The sequence below is a fragment of the Microcaecilia unicolor genome, chromosome 1, assembly GCF_901765095.1.
Source record: "Microcaecilia unicolor chromosome 1, aMicUni1.1, whole genome shotgun sequence".
Classification (NCBI taxonomy): domain Eukaryota; kingdom Metazoa; phylum Chordata; class Amphibia; order Gymnophiona; family Siphonopidae; genus Microcaecilia; species Microcaecilia unicolor.
This window is the reverse complement of record NC_044031.1, coordinates 759,743,749-759,763,081: the sequence shown is the minus strand read 5'-3', so window position 1 is coordinate 759,763,081 and position 19,333 is coordinate 759,743,749. Positions and strand designations below refer to the sequence as shown.

Below are 19,333 nucleotides of genomic sequence, written 5' to 3'. Positions count from 1 at the left end.
ATCTTCCTTAACAGGGTATAAGATTCCCGTAATTGAAAACTTGGGAGCCACACTGGACCAGTTTGACACTATTGATTTCTCTGATAATGAAATCAGAAAATTGGATGGGTTTCCTTTATTGAAAAGACTTAAAACATTATTGGTGAACAATAACAGAATATGGTAAGTAGTTTTTGGTCCTGTAAAACTCAAAGACAACAAGCTCTGTCAAAATTTGTGAAAACACAAATTCTAGTCAGGATGTGAAAAATCTACCTGTCCACTCACTCTCCTGGTGAAAGTGGAATTTTTTTTTTTTTAAGGCAAATATGGTAACGGGAGCCTTGGACCCAGGAGGGACAGATGGGGGAGTTTCCCTAACTATGGCTAGGGAGGGCATATGGGTTGGTAGAAAGAGTGAAGAAGGGAAGCATGCATGGGGGAGGGGGGGCTGAGCAGAGAATTTATTTTGCACTTATCCCTGGCTATGTATTCTGCTACCAACTCCTGTTAAGATTAAAAAAAAAAAGAAATTAATGGGTTGCAAGGGGTAGAAGTTGGGACTACGGTGTAAATGCTGTAAATCCTTCACAAGTGTTAGAGGACTTTTTTCAAACTCTGCTCTTAATTGTTAGACTGCAGAATGATGTGCCCTCCCATTAGCATAAAGAATACAAATGTACAGGGCCATAAGATTTATTTATTTATTTATTTCTACCCCACATTTTCCCACACACAGGCACAATGTGGCTAATGTGAAAAGGAAAAATGACAGTACAATAAGAGAAAATGGTAAGACACAAGAATAGAGCAGAAAGGGGAAAGGTGCAAAACAGATGCAGGGGTGGGGAAGGGAGACTATTGGTCGAGAAGAGTGTGAGGGGAATAGACCAGCCCAAATAGCTGGGTTTTCAGCAGCCTCTTGAACGGGAAACTTTAAAAGTCTAGCTTAGATACTTTATTTTGTTAAGTGGTGTTTATGGTGTGTGTTTCTGTTGTTTTGAAGATTTTTAACACTTCTAAAATTTTAGTCGTGTAGGTGAGGGAATTGAATTTGTCCTGCCAAACCTTAAAGAATTGATCCTCACAAGCAATAGTATTGTGGAATTGGTAAGTTTTTTTGTTTGTTTTTTCTTTCTTCTTTTTCCTCTGTTCATTATTAAAATTCAGTTACATTGAGTTGGTTCTAAATAATTGTGACTGTCTAGTAGAGAGAAGCAAAACGACTCATCTGATCCTTTCTGCAAATGTCTGTCCCTACAATAAGATGTGTCCAGTCACTCCTACACTCCAGGAGTGCTGCCTACCCAACAATGGAAAGCACACCTGCTTTATGGCACATCAGGTAAAAATCGTGTGCACTTCTCCTCCACAGAGGTGAAACAGTGGTCAGAAATACACTTTCATGTGAAAATGTGCACAAGTCTTGATGTGCCTCCCGTGGGAATTATTTAAATTGTATTTTGCAGGTAAGCAACTCTAAAGGGCCATCTTTTGTCTACAGAATAGATTACTAGGAACCTGAGCCGCATTAAAGGGCTTTGCGGTATTTTTGCTTTTAGCATTTGGTGAATAGCGCATTGAGTGCTTTTTGTGTCGGGTGTGGCATGGAAGGCGTTTGGCAGTTAGCGTGCAGTAAATGCAGGACGACTTAACTAAGAGCTTCTGCGTTAACTGAAAGCAGGCACCGTACATCATTGACTGTTAATTCACAACCAGCAGTAAAACAAATGGAGTAACACTCCGTATCACTAGGTGCTGTTAGTTTTGCACTTGCTGCATGTTGACTTCCTGCTGTTTTTGTGCAAAATCTAACGCATTTTAGTAAAATCAATAATTTCCTGAAAAACAATTTTTGGAGCATAAGTTACACACACAGACCTAACAGTTAAATAGAATATTAGAAATTTAAATATACTCGGCAGAGAAAGTAAAAAAAAAGGAAAAACATGAAATTTAACATTTGCATTTCTTAATTGCACCATTCCAAGTGCTCAGAACAATGTTCAGTCCTACTAAGATTTATGAAAACAAAGAATTACAGTTAAAAAACAGCATATACGTATATGTAGTAGGGCTGATTATTAGTGACTTTTTTTCATAGTTTAGTAGAAGCTGTTTTTATTACATTTTAGGTAATAATGATGCAAATGAGCTGGCTTATTTACATTTCTTGAGTACAGTTCACATGCATTCCTACATGAAAAAATCTCCCAACCATTTTAGTAATGGCAATTTACAAATTTAAAGAGTAAGCCCCTTCTTGGTATCTTAAGGGGCTGGTGTTTCAGGAAGAGGGTTGAGGAGACACTGATATTGAGGTAAGGTAGAGATCATAAGGACCTCATGTGAACCCAGGGGCTCAAATTCCTGCTTTGGTTAGTAGCCGGTTCCTGCACAGGTGCACACAGCTTACCAAAATCACCACTGCAGCAAGAAAATTTGTTTCAGGCACCTGAGATTTTCATAGTCCTTTAAGAAAAAAATAAAGTTTTGCAGGAGCTGATTCATCCCTTCACTGCATGGCTGTGTGGAACTAATTCTCACAGTAATCACATGAGGCTTCAGGACGCTTGCCCATAGCCTTGCAGTGCAGGGAGGAAGAAGCTTCTGTTGCCACAGACAGCAGGCTGATAAGTTCTGAGGACTTTCAAGTCCACAGTTGCTAGATGGCTGAAGGAGACTATCGCATCAGCTTATTTGTTTGCAAGGGAAGCAGGATCCTTAGACCTTGCAGGCTTATTCTACAAAAGGTACAGTGACATCTTGGGCGGAGACTACCTCACTGTCTCCATGTGGATATTTGCAAGGTGTCGACATTGTTGATGGTGCATACCCTTTGCAAAGCACTACAGAGTGGACGTTGCAGCATGTTTGGGAGCTTAGGTCCTCAGGGTGGCAGCGCCAGGATCCAACCCACTCTAGGAATTGCTTTTGAATGTCCCACGGATTCTGGAATAGTAGGAAGCTACATAATGGAAGGAAAATTTGTCGTACCTGATAATTTTCTGTCCATTAGTCCTTCCCACTATTCTAAGAGTTTGTCTGGGGAATAGGAGTGGGGAGTTTCCTGCCTTGAACCAAACCCTGCCTTTTAAAGTCCCATCATAGGTTAAGGCACACTCCAGCTTGCTCAAACCATAAGCTGACTGAGGGGATAGGTGTGGCTTGCTTCCATGCTATAGTTTTGTACTGTGGCAGCCCTGACTTCTAGCAATATATCAGAATATGCTCTTTCCAAATAAGAGAACATTTGGGTTGTTTGTACTGCAAAGAGAACTTCGCTGAAACTTGGTGTGGGTGTATGGGGGGGGGGGGGGGGGTGGAGAGGGAGGTTGTTTGCTCCAAAGCATACTTCTTGCAAAGTGGCTTCACACTTTGCTGTTATGAAATTTTATTCCTGTAGTAAAATCTAGTCAAACGTTTGCTTCAGGGTTGAAATGCTCATAACCTGTAGAACATAAAGATTACTGTTAAAAACTTGAAAATCTTATTATGTAGGTGGTTAAATTAGTAGTTAAGTACTATATAGTTACTCTTTTTCTGGTTATTCATTGATCTCTTTTTCCTTTTTCAGGGTGATCTGGATCCTCTGGCGACAATTAAATCTTTGACCTATCTGAGGTATACAGTTCTTAATGTTTTATGGCAAAAAGTTAATGCCATGATCATATTTTTCTCTAACTTTTTTTCCCCTCCCAAAAAATGTGCCAAAATGCAGTATTTTAGACTGGATGTGAATTTCCCTCAAGTCCACCTTTCTCATTGGGTCACAATGGACCGACCTCTGTCCTTCATGTGTAGTGTGGAAATTTTATTAATAGGCCTCTCATTCTGTTTCCTTGCTGTACCTCTTAACAGCTGACTGTAGATGGCGTGAGCAATTTTTGACATCCTGCATACACCATACACCAGATGCTTCCTGCTATCCTTTCTGTGGCTCATTTTTCTTTCTAAGCCAGTCTATGTTAAACCAGACTGTTTGTAGAAATCCACTCTTCCCTTTTTCATTCATATTAGTTACTTGTGGACATCAAAGAAGCACAAAATGTTTGTTAAAAATTATGCTATACTACATTTTATCAGTGCATCAAAACAGTTAACATAACTATAAAAAAGAAAAGGGGGGTGGGGTTTGAAAAGTCCAGACCCAGATGTACCAGTTGTGCCCTTCTTCCGGCAGATTGAGACAGGATGTAAAAGGGTTCAGTGTACTTATAAAAGGCATCAATGCAGCCTGTTTGTCACTACCATGTGCTGGAGACAGAAATAACTGAGCACCTATGCAGCTGGATTGGGATCTTCAGTGATACTAGCTAGAGAGTAGATGGTGTGGAGGGTGGAGACCTCTGGCCATTCTAAAGGAGGAGCAGGAGATTTTTAAAAAATCGCATTTTCTCAGATCTTTCTCCCCAACCAGGGCCCTGGGGGTCACTGTGCTTAAGATACAGGAGAAAGGATCAGGGATGCTTTTCTGAACTTTGTCTGGTGTCCTGGAAAGTGCGGGCTGTTCAAGAGATCCTGCAGAGGTTGGCCAACCTAAGGCGATCATTCCGGTTCCACACCAGGAGAGAGGCCTGGGTCGTTACGCCATTTATTTTGTGGTTCCAAAGAAAGGAGAGGTCCCTTTGTCCCATGTTGGATCTGAGGGGGTGAATCAAGCCCTTCATATACCCTCGTTTTGCAAGGAAACCTTCAGGTCGGTCACTGTGGCAGTGCAATCAGAGTTCCTCACGTCCTTGGATCTGACAGAAGCGTATCTTCATATTCCGATTCAGCAGGCTCACCAGATTCCTTTACTTTTGGGACGGCATTATCAATTGTGTACTCCCTTTCAGGTTGGTGACAGTTAATGGCAATCGTGGTGCTCTAGAAGGAAGGGATATTGGTTCACCCTTACTTGGGTGATTGGCTTATTCGTGCAAAATCTCTCCAGGAGAGCTTGGCAGCCATTGATCAAGTTGTTCAGTTGCTGCTGATGTTGGGACTGTGTGGTCAACCTGGCCAAGAGTTATCTGGTGTCCTCACAAAGGTTGGAGTATCTGGTTGTTCGCTTCAACTCGCTTCTGAGGAAGGTGTTCCAGAGCTCAGGATACAGAAGGTCCAGGTGCAGGTTTGGTGCTGGTTGCGTTCAGTGTCCCCGGGCTCAGGACTACCTCCAAGTGTTGGGTCCCAAGGCGGCAAGTCTGGAAGTGGTGCAGTGGGCCAGGGTCCATACAAGACCGTTGCTGGAAGCTCTTCTCTCAAGGTGGGTCTCCAAGGAGTGGAATGGAGGAGACCTCCCTATCTGGGGGAGGGTACGGCACACTTTACACTGGTGGCTGGCTCTGCACAATTGGAGGGAATGCCGCTGGATCCCTCAAAATGGACTGTGATCATGACTGGCGCCAGTCTCTCAGTCTGAGGAGCACACTGTTTAGGACAAGTAGTGCAGAGGCTATGGTCCTCTGAGGAGGCTTGTTGGTCGATCAACAGGTTAGAAACCAGAGTGACAGCTTGCATCGCTAGCCTCTCAGGATATCCTTCAGGGACAGTCGACTTTAGTTTTGTTGGACAACGCTATGGCAGTAACCTACGTCAGTCATCGGGGAGGCACCAGGAGCGGACTAGTGGCCTGCCTGATGAAACGGTCAGAGCAGCATATCGAGGATCCATCGGCAACGCACAAAAAGTAGCACATATGAGTTTATCTTGTTGGGCAGACTGGATGGACCATGCAGGTCTTTTTCTGCCGTCATCTACTGTGTTACTATGTTACTATAAGTCTGCCTGAACGTTCTCCACACCTACTATCTCGGCAGAAGTGTGTTGGATCCTGTGGAATGTTGTCTCAGAGATGAAGTAACATAGTAAATGACGACAGCTAAGGACCTGTATGATCCATCCAGTCTACCCAACAAGATAAACTCATTTTACATGGTATGTGATACTTTATATGTATACCCGAGGGCACAGACCGTTGAAGTCTGCCCAGTACTGTTCTTGTACTAAGTTCTGAAGCTAACATCGAAGCCCCTTAAAATTTACACTCCAGCCCATCCCTATCTATTCAGTCACGATCAGGTCGTAGACCATAGTCTGCCCAGCTTCCGTTTTGTTTCCAGTTACCGGCATCGCCACCCAATCTCCGCTAAGGTTCCACAGAACCATTCCTTCTAAACAGGATTCCTTTGTGTTTATCCCAAACATGAAAACTCATTAGCTCTTGTATTTTAGTAATTGTTTAAAGTATTTTAAATTAGAGTGGTGCTTGGGATTTGAACCCCTGGTTACCTACACTTCAGTAGGTTGATTTTAGTTCTGAGCCACCTACAACTGTTGTCTTCAAGCTAATTGTGGACAGATGAGAGTCCCCCGTCGTGGATTTGATGGCAACTTGTCACAGTGCCAAGGCTCTTCAGTTCTTCAGTTGGCACAAGGATCCTTGTGTGGAGGGTCTGGATGCCCTAGTGCAGAGGTGGCAGTCGTTGGGAGTCCTGTATGTGTTCCCTTCTTGGTCCTTTGTGGGCAGGGTTCTCCAGAGGATCAGACTTCACCATGATCCAGTGGCGGTAGTTCCGCCCGGTGGACCCCACGGTATGGGGATCTGGTTTGTCTCCCTGCTGGAAGAGCTGCTATGGCCTCCCATCAGAGAAGGCTGTCAACACAATGGCCTGTATGAGTGGCTGATTCAGCTCCATTCTGTCTTATGTCTTGGATCTTATCCCAGAAATAAACAGTGGATTTTCCCCAAGTCAATTTAATAATGGTCTATGGACTTTTCCTTTAGGAAGCCATCCAGTCCTTTTTTTTAAACCCTGCTAAATTAACCGCCTTTACCACATTCTCTGGCAACAAAGTCCAGAGTTTAATTACACGTTGAGTGAAGACAGTTTCTCCGATTAGTTTTAAATTTACTACTTTGTAGCTTCGTCGCTTGCCCTCTTGTCCTAGTATTTTTGGAGAGAGTAAACAAGCAATTCACGTCTACTCGTTCCACTCATCATTTTATAGACCTTTATCATATCTCCCCTCAGTTAACCCAGAAAAATAAAAAAAAAGAGAGAAATGAAGTGATTGAGCTCAGTGGTGAACACTGTAGGTCTGGCAAGGGGAGATTCTGTTTTCGTATCAAGGGCAGTGGCAGCTCATGGTGCTCTGGATTAACTGGTGGATGGTCAACACTGAGAGGACAGGCTATTTGAGGACTAGCTCTAGGGGAACTGCACAGCCCACTTAGAAGTCAGTGGTTATCAGTCTCCATCTGCTGGTAGGCGTGCATAACCCATTCGTCTGTGCCGGTTTGGAGGGTCTAAAAAGAAAAATAGCAGGCAAGACTTAATTTCTCCATAGGCGGGTACAACCCTACTGGTCCTTAGGGTTTAAGGAAAGAAAATTAGCAGGTGAGACATTTCTCTTTATATGTGTTGATAATATGATTATTAAGTGGAGCTGACAAGAATGTTCACTTTGTTTTAAAAATGTAAACCTAAAATATGGATTTAGTTTTGTGTGGGGTTTTTTTTTTTGTTTTGTTTTGCAGCATAATGAGGAACCCAGTAATAAACAAAAAGCATTACCGTCTCTATGTGATCCATAAAATTCCACAGGTTCGAGTGTTAGATTTTCAGAAAGTGAAGTTAAAGGTAAGTTTTTCTCAGCCTTGTGTTTAAGATCGTTGTCCAGAGCTGCCAAGTTACCAATTTCCAGGAGGGAGATTATAAGGCAGTCCTAGTTTTCTGACGGCCTCATCCTGGTGCATGATGGGATCTGCTGCACTGATTTAAATGGTTAGAATAAGGGGAATTAAATACCACACTGCTTTAGGATATAAGTTTAAACCTATGACTAGCCAACGTGTCTCCCTTCCGAAATGGGTAGCTTGAGCAGTGCTGCCTTATTTAAAAGTTAATTAGTAGTGTCGGTGTTCTCCTAATATGCATTTCTTTTCTTTTTTTTTACTGAAGTTTTATAAATTAGAATGTTGAGTATCGGCAGGCAACATCCAGTCTCTTTAGTTTACACAGTGTCATTCCCCTTATTCCGTCCATAAGGTCCCACAGTAACTCAAGCTGGCACCAGTATCAAAGTGGCTGTTAACTGAGCACTGTGGCCCCTGGTCTTACCAGCTGGCAACCTGTTGCCTACAACTTGCCATACAGGTCCAGGCAAGAATGCAGCTTGGCATAGTTGGTCACATGAATGCCCACGGCTTTGTATCCAGGTCTAGCATTCTGCAAATACAGCTTTTCCAGTAAGACTTCTAATGTACTTTCTACCCACCAGTCCGCTGCTATTTATTTTCAATTTGGTATACCACCATTCATTAAACTAGTACGGTCGTTTACAACTGGTTTTTAACCCAGTCCTCGGGGACCACCTGGCCAGTTGGGTTTTCAGGGTACCCACAGTGAATATTCATATGAAAGAGTGCATGCCAAGAATGCAGTTTTTCTCATGCATGTTCATTGTGGATGTCCTGAAAACCTGTGCACTAGGTTGAAAACCACTGGTTTACAATATACTACACAGAACGCATTGCGTAACTTAAGATAGGCAAGCAGCAAGGCTTTACAATCCATCTTAGCACAGGTCACATTTAATATAGATAATTGGGGGGGGGGGGTCCACTCAGCAGCACCTACTCTAGAAGTTGCAAATCCCAGCCAGTTCTTGCAGTCTTTTACAGCTAAGGATTCTCTCCTTATCCCATGCCTTACCATTTTAACCTACACGTCACCTGAAATGATGATCATGAATCTACTATCCTTTCAGTTTAGTCTGTACTCCTCCCCCCACTCCCCAAATTATGACATCTTGTTTTAGAACATCCTGTCAGTTTTCTTAAGCACTGTTAATACCTTTCAGCCATTTGTCTCTGTCATGTCTTCCCATCTTGCCTCTGTTCGAGGGTGCTGGCATTGTAGATATGGAGCCTCCTTTCACAGGGATTCTACTGTATACCTTGCAGCATTTTGCTAACCTTTCTGTCTGTAGTCTTTCAGAGGTATGGGCCAGCAGAACTGAACACGGTGCTGCAGATGTGATTCTGAGAGCGATATACTACTCTAAATTTTTTATTATTACTTTACACTAGGGTTACTAGGGCACATAGAGAGCAGCATATAGCCGTCTTTTCTCCAAGCTGAAGAGCCCCAGCCGCTTTAGCCTTTCCTCATAGGGAAGTCGTCTCATTCCCTTTATCGTTTTCATCGCCCTTCTTTGCACCTTTTCTAATTCCACTATATATTTTTTGAGATGCGGCGACCAGAATTGAACACAATATTCGAGGTGCTACTCTTTAATTTGTCAAATTGTGCCATTACATTGTCCAGGTTTATAGAGAAATGTAGTGGTAGGGTGGTGGTCTCAGTCCAAGAGAATCGCCATCCTGTTGTTGTTTCAAGAATCAATAGCAGATCATTTTCTAGTTTTTCATAAGACAGAATAAATAGGGTAGGGATGATTCATTTCTGCCGAAATTGGTGTTTTGAAACTTTGTTTTTCTCAATATTGTTAAGAATTAAAATGTGAGTTTTAGAAGATGTGGTAATGAATGCATTTTGAATCAAATCTTATTCGCATATGTTTTGAATGCTCCCTTTGGGACTGGCATGGCAATTCAGGACCATGCACTGGTGGTGTCTGGATTATGGAGCAGCTGGTTCAGGAATCAATAATAGGGACAAACTTTAGACTTGGTCCTTAGTGGCCCTGATAATTTGGTGGCACAGTGATCATAACGTGATCATATTTGATTTAATAGATTGGAATAAGTACAAAAAAGGAAATCCTCTAGCATTCAACTTTCAAAAAGGACACTGATAAAATGAGGAAAATGGTTTAAAAAAAACACCTAGGTCAAGCATAGACATTTTTCAAAAGTACTGACCTAGAAACCCAGACCAGATATTCCACATATTAAAAAAAAACAAAAAGGTGGAAGAAAGGCCAAACAGTGTACATGGTGAAAAGTAATGTGAAGGAGGCTATTGGAGCTAAAAACATCCTTCCTTCAGAAAATTGAATAAGGTTCTTATTGTACATACCGTGTTTCCCCGAAAATAAGACACTGTCTTATATTAATTTTTGCCCCCAAAAATGCGCTAGGTCTTATTTTCAGGGGCTGTCTTATTTTTCGGGGAAACATCGGAATTGGATCGGGGTTGGCCCGCCCGCCCTCCGTCGCTCCTGGAACTAACCTTAAACGCCTCCTTTCACCTTTGCAGCAGCAGGGCAGGCCACTCCTTCCTTCCGTGTCCTGCCGTCGCCTGATGTAACGTCCGCAAGGGCGGGGCACGGAAGGAAGGAGAGGTCTGCCCTGCTGCTGCTTGCTGCGAAGGTGAAAGGAGGCGTTTAAGGTTAGTTCCGGGAGCGACGGAGGGGGGGGGGGCCCGGTGGCCTCGGGTGGGGGGGGGGGGGGGCGGCGGCCTTGTCCGGCTCTCGTGGGCCCTGCTTTCAAACAAAAATTTGCTAGGTCTTACTTTCGGGGGAGGCCTTATATCTACCAATTCAGGAAAACCTCTACTAGGTCTTATTTTCGGGGGATGTCTTACTTTCGGGGAAACAGGGTAATAGGAAAAAAACATAAGGAATAGCAAGTCAAATGCAAAGCACTGATAAGGCAATGAGACTTTGCCTCTGAGGCAAGCTTCAGTACATAATAAAAACTTTAAGTACATTCAGAGTAAGATGCCATTAGGAGAAGGGTTAATTGACGATCAAAGGGTAAAAGTGACACTCGGGGAGGACAAGGCTATAGTGGAGAGACTAAGAGGCTCATTTTCAAAACACTGAGACTTACAAAATTTCATAGGTTTCTAAGTGCTTTGGAAATGTGCCTCTAAATTCTTTGCTTTGGTCGTCACTATGGAATATGTGGGGGTGGTATTTAATGATGACAAGTCTAGGTGCAGATCACTGCAGGGATGTAACTCTGGTCAAGTATCCATGAAGAGTAAAAGTACAGGTCACTGAAACTGCATATAAAACTGCTTGCCACCCTCAAAATTGGAAGAGTTTGTTTTGAGTAAGGCCTTAATTTAGACCCATTCTAGTGTTTCACAGAAGAAAGGAATAATGGTGGAGGAAGACATTAGAATATGATCCTAATGTTCTTGATATTAACTTTGTGTGTGGTATCGCTGCAGGAGCGTCAGGAGGCAGCAAAAATGTTCAAGGGCAAACGGGGTGCACAACTTGCAAAGGATATTGCCAGGAGATCCAAAACGTAAGATACAGATAACCCAACCTAAAATTGGAGCTCACTTCCAGAAACACCTTCTAGGTAGCTTATCGGCTATTAAAGAGAAGCTACAGCTGTCAGCGTGTTTAATATCTGGGCTTAAAGCTCTACTGAGCAGCCTGTGAATGAATTATGGCGAAATTGCAACTGGATGATATGATTGGGCACATGAGAAATGAAGGGGGCAGTGCTAGTGAATGCCTTCCAAATTCAGAGTAACAATTTGATGGGCGAGAGGACACATAAGAGCATGTCTAGACAGTTTACATCTAGCAAGGTGTTTCTGGTGGAGAGGCTTCTTCTTGTATCAGCTTGTTAACAAAGATAAGATACTACACTGGTCTAAATAAAAGACTTTCAGAGTTCACCTTTGAAAGCCGAGAAGGTGATTTATTATGTTTATACTTGTTAAGTCTGTTCATCTTTCTGTTTTTTCCCTCCCCCAGTTTCAACCCAGGTGTTGGATTGCTAGCTGACAAAAAGAAGGCGGGGCCATCTGCAGCTGACGTTGAAGCAATTAAGGTACAACATGAGATACTGGATTATAAGGAATAGAGCTCATCCTCCCCGTCCCATCTGCCCGCAACCTCGGAGTCATCTTCGACTCCTCCCTCTCCTTCTCTGCGCATATCCAACAGACTGCCAAGACCTGTCGCTTCTTCCTCTTCAACATCAGCAAAATTCGCCCTTTCCTCTCTGAGCATACCACCAGAACTCTCGTCCACGCTCTCATTACCTCTCGCCTTGATTACTGAGACTTACTCCTCACCGGCCTCCCACTCGGCCATCTATCCCCCCTTCAATCCGTTCAGAACGCTGCTGCACATCTTATATTCCGCCAAAACCGATATACTCATATCACCCCTCTCCTCAAATCACTTCATTGGCTTCCGATCAGATATCGCATACAATTCAAGCTCCTCCTCCTTACCTACAAATGCACTCAGTCTGCGGCTCCTCACTACCTCTCCACCCTCATCTCCCCCTATGTTCCCGCCCGTAACCTCCGCTCACAGGACAAAGCCCTTCTCTCAGTACCCTTCTCCACCACTGCCAACTCCAGGCTCCGCTCATTCTGCCTTGCCTCACCTTATGCCTGGAATAATCTTCTTTTACCCATACGCCATGCCCCCTCTCTACCCATCTTCAAATCTCTGCTTAAAACTCACCTCTTCAATGCTGCCTTCGGCGCCTAACCGCTCGAGAAATATAAAATACCCCAATCCATCCACCCTATCAGATTAACTGTTCACTCGTCCTCTAGATTGTTCACTTGTCTTTAGATTGTTCTCTTGTCTTTTAGATTGTAAGCTCTTTGAGCAGGGACTGTCCTTCTATGTTTAAATTGTACAGCGCAGCGTAACCCTAGTAGCGCTTTAGAAATGGTTGTTGTTGTTGTTATCCCTAAAAAGACACACTGAGACTTAACAGGATATCCCCATTAGCTGTAAACCTCATCTTTCTGCACTTTCTTGACCTTGCACTTTTCTCCTATTCTGCTTGTAGCTCAGTCAGAATGGTAACTACCCAGGACGTTTTCTGACGTTTATTTCTGTCTAGCTACTGCAGTGACGATTGCAGTAAAAACTTGTTCTGTCTATAGTTTTCAAGTAGTTACAAAGGTTTCTAGGAACACACGCTCCCAAGACTTTGTTTTAATACGCATTCGAGCTTACTCCCATTTATCAAGACCTCCTAATGATACAAATGTGATAGAAAGGAACAGTGAGCTCATCGCACACCAGGTTGACAGCTGAGTCTTTGCTCAGCTAAACTAGTACAACTTCGTCTAGTGTACAAATTTCAAATTTCCACTTGTATAACTTATCCTGGTTTGAAAATTTTAATATTTGCAAAATGTTCTTGCAGACCAGTAGTTCACTTACATTGATTACTCATTATATCTGATGGTCTGATGCCCCACAAGTCGCAAGTTACTTGGCCTAGCGGAGCCCCCTCCCTCCCCCAATACCCCTGTACTGTTTGTAGGAGACGGGCGCAATCCCCACTTGCTCCTGCTTCTCTGGGCCACCATCTTCAAAATGGATTTTAGACCTATCTTTAGGACGTACTTAAATTTTGTACGGTTCTGGTTTGTTTCCTGCATGTTTTGTAATAGGGAGATTAAGCTTAGGTAGGGGGAAAGAGTGACAGGGTAACCAAGCCTGGGACTGGAGGTAGTTCTGCAAAAACAAAAAAATCCCAGACCTTGAGTAATAGCTTTTCAGCACTGTAAACAAAATGGGCAGCATTAACATGTGTAAGGAATTGTTAATTTCTTGTGCAAAATTCCCCCAAGAGGAAATTAGGGCTATTGTCAGGAATTTATTAGTAACTTTAAAGGTTTACAGGAAATGACTTCACTCAAAATAACAAAAGATAATGGAAATGCAATGTTTCAATTCTGGTTTAAAGGGGCTTTGGGCAAATGCCTAGATAAAAACCAACCTATTCAAAAAGGCCTACCCCAACAATCCTACGTAAACTCCTTCACCCAGCAACACAGCATGACCAATGATCGTACTGGACAACATACAGTCTTCATCCCTCCTGACCCTTCACAACTACCTCATTCGATCACTATACAACCTTGTATTTGTTCTCAACCGACTTGGCGAACGCCTTGACGGTACTGTGTAAGCCACATTGAGACTGCAAATAGGTGGGAAAATGTGGGGTACAAATGTAACAAATAAATAATACAAGTCTTGTAGTCCGCATTTACCACAAGGTTCAGTGCAGATAATATAGAAGCTGAACAATCATTGGGAATTTTTCCATACCTCTCCCCCTCTGAACCTATCCCATGCTTGAACTCCATTGCCAGCCGTCACTCATGCTCCAGCATAACTTCCTTTTCTTATCAGCTGTGCAGCCAGTACAGTCTTGTCTCATTGCTTCTTTCAGCCTTCCTCCACTTTGTTAGAGGTGGAAGAAGTCATGAGATTGCATCCGCTGCGAGGCTGCAGTAGCACAAATGTTGCTGGCTCCTAGTCTATCTGCTGTATTTCTGCAGGGCAACTGGAAAATAGTGGATGGGGAGGGTGGACTTCTGTTCAAATTCTGAATTGTACAGAATTCCCTGAGGAGTGCTATTTGCACAATTACACTGCCCAGTATGTTCAAGTACAGCTTTCATCAGTATTGCTAAAGCACAGTTCCATTTCATCCCACAGATCAATTTTTTTTAGTTACATTTGTACCCTGCACTTTCCTACTCATGGCAGGCTCAATGCGGCAGACAATGGAGGGTTAAGTGACTTGCCCAGAGTCACAAGGAGCTGCCTGTGCCGGGAATTGAACTCAGTTCCCCAGGACCAAAGTCCACCACCCTAACCACTAGGCCACTCCTCCACAATCTAGAGATGAGTGAGTTATGTCCCTTTACTAGCAGGTGGAGATAGAATACTGAGGTTAAGGTGGCTGTAAGTAAACCTCTGAAATTCTCTATCTCAGCAGGTGGATGGACAGATCCTGTGCATCTCTTTGGATGGGTCATGTTCAAGTGTACAGCGCTTCGTATGTCTAGTAGCGCTATAGAAATAAGTACTAGTCTTGGCTGGACTTGGCCATTTTGCCCCTTCCCTGCCTATGCAAATTAAAAAAAAAAAAAAAGTAAGATGGGCCAGAACAGTCTGGTGCTCTGCTGAGAGCAGGGAACACTTGACCTTCGTTTGGGATTTGACTGGGATCTTGTAAGTGTTGGCTTTCCTTCCCTTGTCTCATAAATGGTGTGGCGTACGTGGAGCAGCATTTGGACTTGATGTCTGTAAGTTTTGCCTTCCCCGGTGATCGGTACGCATGCTGGTGGTTCGTGCCGTTCCAGAGTCGTATCCCAGGCAGCGTGCTCGTTGGCAGCTTGCTGTGCTGGTCCAGGGGGTCTTCTCGGTTCCGATCAGAGGGGCGCATGGTGTTTTGATGGGCTCTGAGTCAGTTTGGCGCTGGCAGCCGTCATCTTAGATCGCGTTCTTCGTCAAAATGTTTTTTAAAAAAATTCTTGGCCTAGTTCGCTACGTTGCTTCCCGCCCTGCTCTTTAGCCACCCATTGCTGTGTTCCTCCAGCTTGCAGCCAGTGATTCCAGGGATGGCTCCCTCTGAAGCGGATGCCGGATTTCTTTTCTGGGGGTGGTGTCCCACACTTTTGGCAGTGTCCCTCCTAACCACTTCTGTGGTGGCATGATGGCTTTGGGACTCATTAGGCGGGCTATAGCTCTCGTGGGGAAAAAAAAAACTCAGACTTTGAAGGGGATTGTTTCTGCCACTTTTGCAGTATTTCCACCTTGCGTTCTGGGTTGGTTGGGTTTTTTTTTGCGTTGGGGGGGCGGGCTAGGCCTTGGTCGTTTCTTTTCTGGATCTGTTGGTGGAGTAGCCTAGTAGTTAGTGCAGTGGAGTTTGATCCTGGGGAACTGAGTTCGATTCCCATTGCAGCTCCTTGTGACTTCTGGGCAAGTCACTTAACCCTCCATTGCCCCTGGTACAAAATAAATACCTGAAGACCAGCCTGTTCAAAAAGGCTTACCACAGCGATACAGCCTAACTACCAGACAATGAAACTCATGCCGAACTAGATAAAACCCAACTCTCTATACTACCACGAATGAAATGTAAAGCAATACCACTCTATCTCTAATTCCGAATATGAACTCTAATTTACTATGCCAATCATGATTTCTAATGTAATTCCACTTGTATCTCTCACTCTGGAAATGGCGATTGCCATGATGGAACAATGTAAGCCACATTGAGCCTGCAAATAGGTGGGAAAATGTGGGATACAAATGAAACAAACAAACTAGAATAAATAAATATGTAAACCGCTTTGAATGTAGTTGCAAAAACCTCAGAAAGGCGGTATATCAAGTCCCATTAACCCCCTTTCCCTTTGCTAGGCCCTCTTTGTCAACGTCTTGTGTCGTCTGCTGGTTGTTCTGGTCTTTGTTCCTTTCCTTTTATTTCCTCTTCTGTCCTGCAAGAGGCATCGGCTGAGTGGTTTTGATTGGTGCTGGAGGCTATTTGGTGTATGGTATTTGGACTCCCTGGCTGGGGTTCAAGATGGTTGTGGCGACTGGCCTGGAGGTCTGGTTTAGGGTCACCTCGATGGTTTTCTTTTCGTGCCCCAGGCGCACGCAGTATCATGACGGCACTTCCTTTTGTTTTTACCACAGCCTGCTTGGTACATTTTTCCCTAGGGCCAAGTCACTTACTGCCTTCCTTTCATTCATGTTTCCCTGTAGCCTCATACCTTCTTAAGCGAATCTCGTGCCTGGCAAGCATATGGTTCCCTTCTCTGCTTGCCCTTCCAGCTAGGCCTTTCTTTTGCTAGACATCTTGTCATTCTCCGGCACATTACAAATATGCCTACCTTCCTGCGCTGGTTTCCCTTTGGGAATTGATATTGTTTGCAATCCTGCACGCAAAACGTCTATGATCTGCCCCTTTGTTGTATGCTCGGCGGTCTTTGCCGGGCTGGCGTCTGCCTTTTGGGGTCAGGGCCCTTGGGGCCTTCCCCCAGGGCCTGCAGTGGTAGCTTCTGTCGCCCTTCCTGGCTTCAGACAGGTTGCACTGCCAATCCCATCTGGAGCCACATCCTCATGCCTTCTAGTTTGAACACTGTCCTTCGGCAGACCTGCAATCCAATTTCTGAGTTGGTTGTCCTGTCGCTTTTCTCAGGTCGGGAGTCTCTCCTGGGGCTCAAGGTCTGCCACCATTGTGCTCTCTTCCTGGTTTGTCTTTTGCCACTTTTCAGGATTCTTTCTTCGGCAGTGCCGGCCTACATTTTCCTTTCCAGGATGGTTCTCCTAACCATGTTTTGTTTGGGGTTTGTTTGGTTTTTTTTATTTTCCTTCCTAGGTTTGCAGGCTGCCCTTTGGGTTCGGTTAGGGGCCTGCTCTCCATTGGACCCAGTTGGATTGCCAAGGGGCCCACGTGCTGTGCCGTGTTGACATTTGTTGGGGTCAGTTCCTGCCTCCCTGGACTTTTCTTCCTGCCTTCGACACCCAGTCTTGGGTGGTGCTGCCCTATGGGCTTATTTCCTGGCTGGCGTCCTGTTCCTTCCAGTACTGTCCTTTTTCCCTGGACTGTCCTTCAGTACGTTACTGATCTGGCAAGCATCTCTCGTGGGGCAAAGCAGCGGAACTGATTGTTGGACCTTGCTCTTTCGAGCCTGATGAGCTTCGCTCCCTTTCGGGCTATCCTCCTACACGTGCACCCTAGAGGGGGGTGGGGTGCTCCACCCCTGCATGTTGAGGCTGGCTCTATTTATGGATATAGGGCCTTGTTTCGTCTTCAGATATCTACTACTACTACTTATCATTTCTATAGCGCTACTAGACGTACGCATATCAGGCCTTGATCCATCACCGGAAGTCAAGCTTTCTCCTTATCATGAGGTTGTTCCTTGATCTGCGTCTGGATGTTCAGCCTTGCTATGTCTCAGGATTCTGAGCCTTCCATCCTTAGAGGTTGGGTCTAGCGCCATCTGTGGTTTTCGAGCCCTGCTGCATCTATGGCGGTGGCACCTTCCTCTATCTCTGGCTATCGCGGTTTCTGCCCTTGCTGAGTGTCGGGCTTTCTGGCCATCAAGCTTGTTGTTGGATGTCAAGTCTTGCTTTGGCCCTGGGTTGCTCTCTCTCTGGCTATTGAGTCCAGCTCCCTCTCTGGCGGTCGAGCCTTGCGCCCTCTCTAATGGTAGTTTTGCTCTGTCTTGTGTGCGCCTGGCCTTGCTCCATCGTGGGCTCTCCAGCTTTACTCCACAGCAGTCTGGCACGGCTTGCTCCGTCAGAGGCCAGACTTCTTCCATCCTGGGGCTCAAGCTTGGGTCCGCTCTGTAGATTGAGCTTTTCTTCATCTCGGAACATAGGGGTGTTGGTTCTTTGAGTCTTGCGCCATTTCTTATTACGAAGTTTTCCTCCTTTTCGGTGGTCGAGACTTGCTCTTGTCTGGTTTTCAGGACCGTCTGTCTTACGGCACTGGATGGTGCCGTTTCCTCTTTATCTGGAGTGCATATCTTACTCTGTCTCGGAATAGGGAGTTCTCTCTGGGTCTTGGCCCTTGCCTTTATCTCTTGTCTGGTTCCAGCTCTGCATGTTTGGGGCTCACTCTTTTTTAGCGGTCCATTATGTAGGACCTCTGCAGTCCCACCCTACTTGGGGACTGCTTTGGTACTTCCCACTTATCTCTGAATTGATCTGTGGGACATAATGAAAGGAAAAATTTGTTTCTTGCCTGATAAATTTTCTTTCCTTTAGTCCCAACAGATCAATCCAGAGGCCCACCCTTTGATCTTGACTGAGTGTTTCATCCGGTTTCTTTGTTTACTTTTTTTTTTTTTAAGCACTTCAGTTTACTACTTTGGCTGTTTCCCTCCTGTGGCAGCATTTGAGGTGGAGCGTACATGGGTTTTTAGATATAGGAGAGGGCTTACCTGTTGGATTTCCTCTTCTGCCATTGCTTTGGTATCAACAATAGTGAGGTTAAGGTAGCTGCACATGCCCACATATAGTAAACCTCTAAAGATCTCTCTATCGCCACCTGCTGGTAGAGGGATATAACCCACTCATCTCTGGATTGATATGTTGGGCCTAAAGGAAAGAAAATTATCAGGTAAGAAACATAATTTTCCTTTGAAATTCTTCAGTTTGCTTCCCTGTAATTGATGCAGGTGTTTTGGAACTGTCACAAATTATCTGCTATAAAATGGAATTGGGTTAGTTTATTCAGTATATTGGCAATATGGACCAACTGAGTGTGAGGTAACGTTGACTCTGCTATTCTAGGAAAGGGGCAGAGAGGATTTTGTTTAAATGTTTGAAGATGAACATTAAGTTTAGTTTGAGGTGCTTTAGTTCAGCTGCTTTCAAAATTATAAAATAATCTTAGTGTTAGCCGAGAGTGAATAATTGTCGTATTGATTGTGCTGTTTTCCTCCCCTTTCCAGGTTGCCATTGCTAATGCTTCAACCCTGGCTGAAGTGGAGAGACTAAAGGGATTACTGCAGTCTGGTCACATCCCGGGCAGAGAACGCAAACAAGGTCAACTTTCTGCTTTCTTAGTCACTGGTGGCAATTTCAGTAATGTTAACACAGGAGAACTGTGATGGTCTCGGTCTGCATTTCTGCTTGTTCACTGATC

The 19,333-nt window shown here is 44.3% G+C and overlaps 1 protein-coding gene across 1 annotated transcript in view; it reads left to right on the top strand.

Moving 5' to 3' along the window:
• LOC115459916 (U2 small nuclear ribonucleoprotein A') overlaps positions 1–19,333 on the top strand; it is a 30,456-nt gene that overhangs the window by 9,196 nt on the left and 1,927 nt on the right. Inside the window, exons 2-8 of the mRNA XM_030189748.1 lie at positions 15–162; positions 1,011–1,089; positions 3,557–3,603; positions 7,502–7,604; positions 11,109–11,188; positions 11,650–11,725; positions 19,140–19,233. Coding sequence (XP_030045608.1) covers positions 15–162; positions 1,011–1,089; positions 3,557–3,603; positions 7,502–7,604; positions 11,109–11,188; positions 11,650–11,725; positions 19,140–19,233 — 627 coding nt within the window. The remainder of the gene's footprint in view (positions 1–14; positions 163–1,010; positions 1,090–3,556; positions 3,604–7,501; positions 7,605–11,108; positions 11,189–11,649; positions 11,726–19,139; positions 19,234–19,333) is intronic.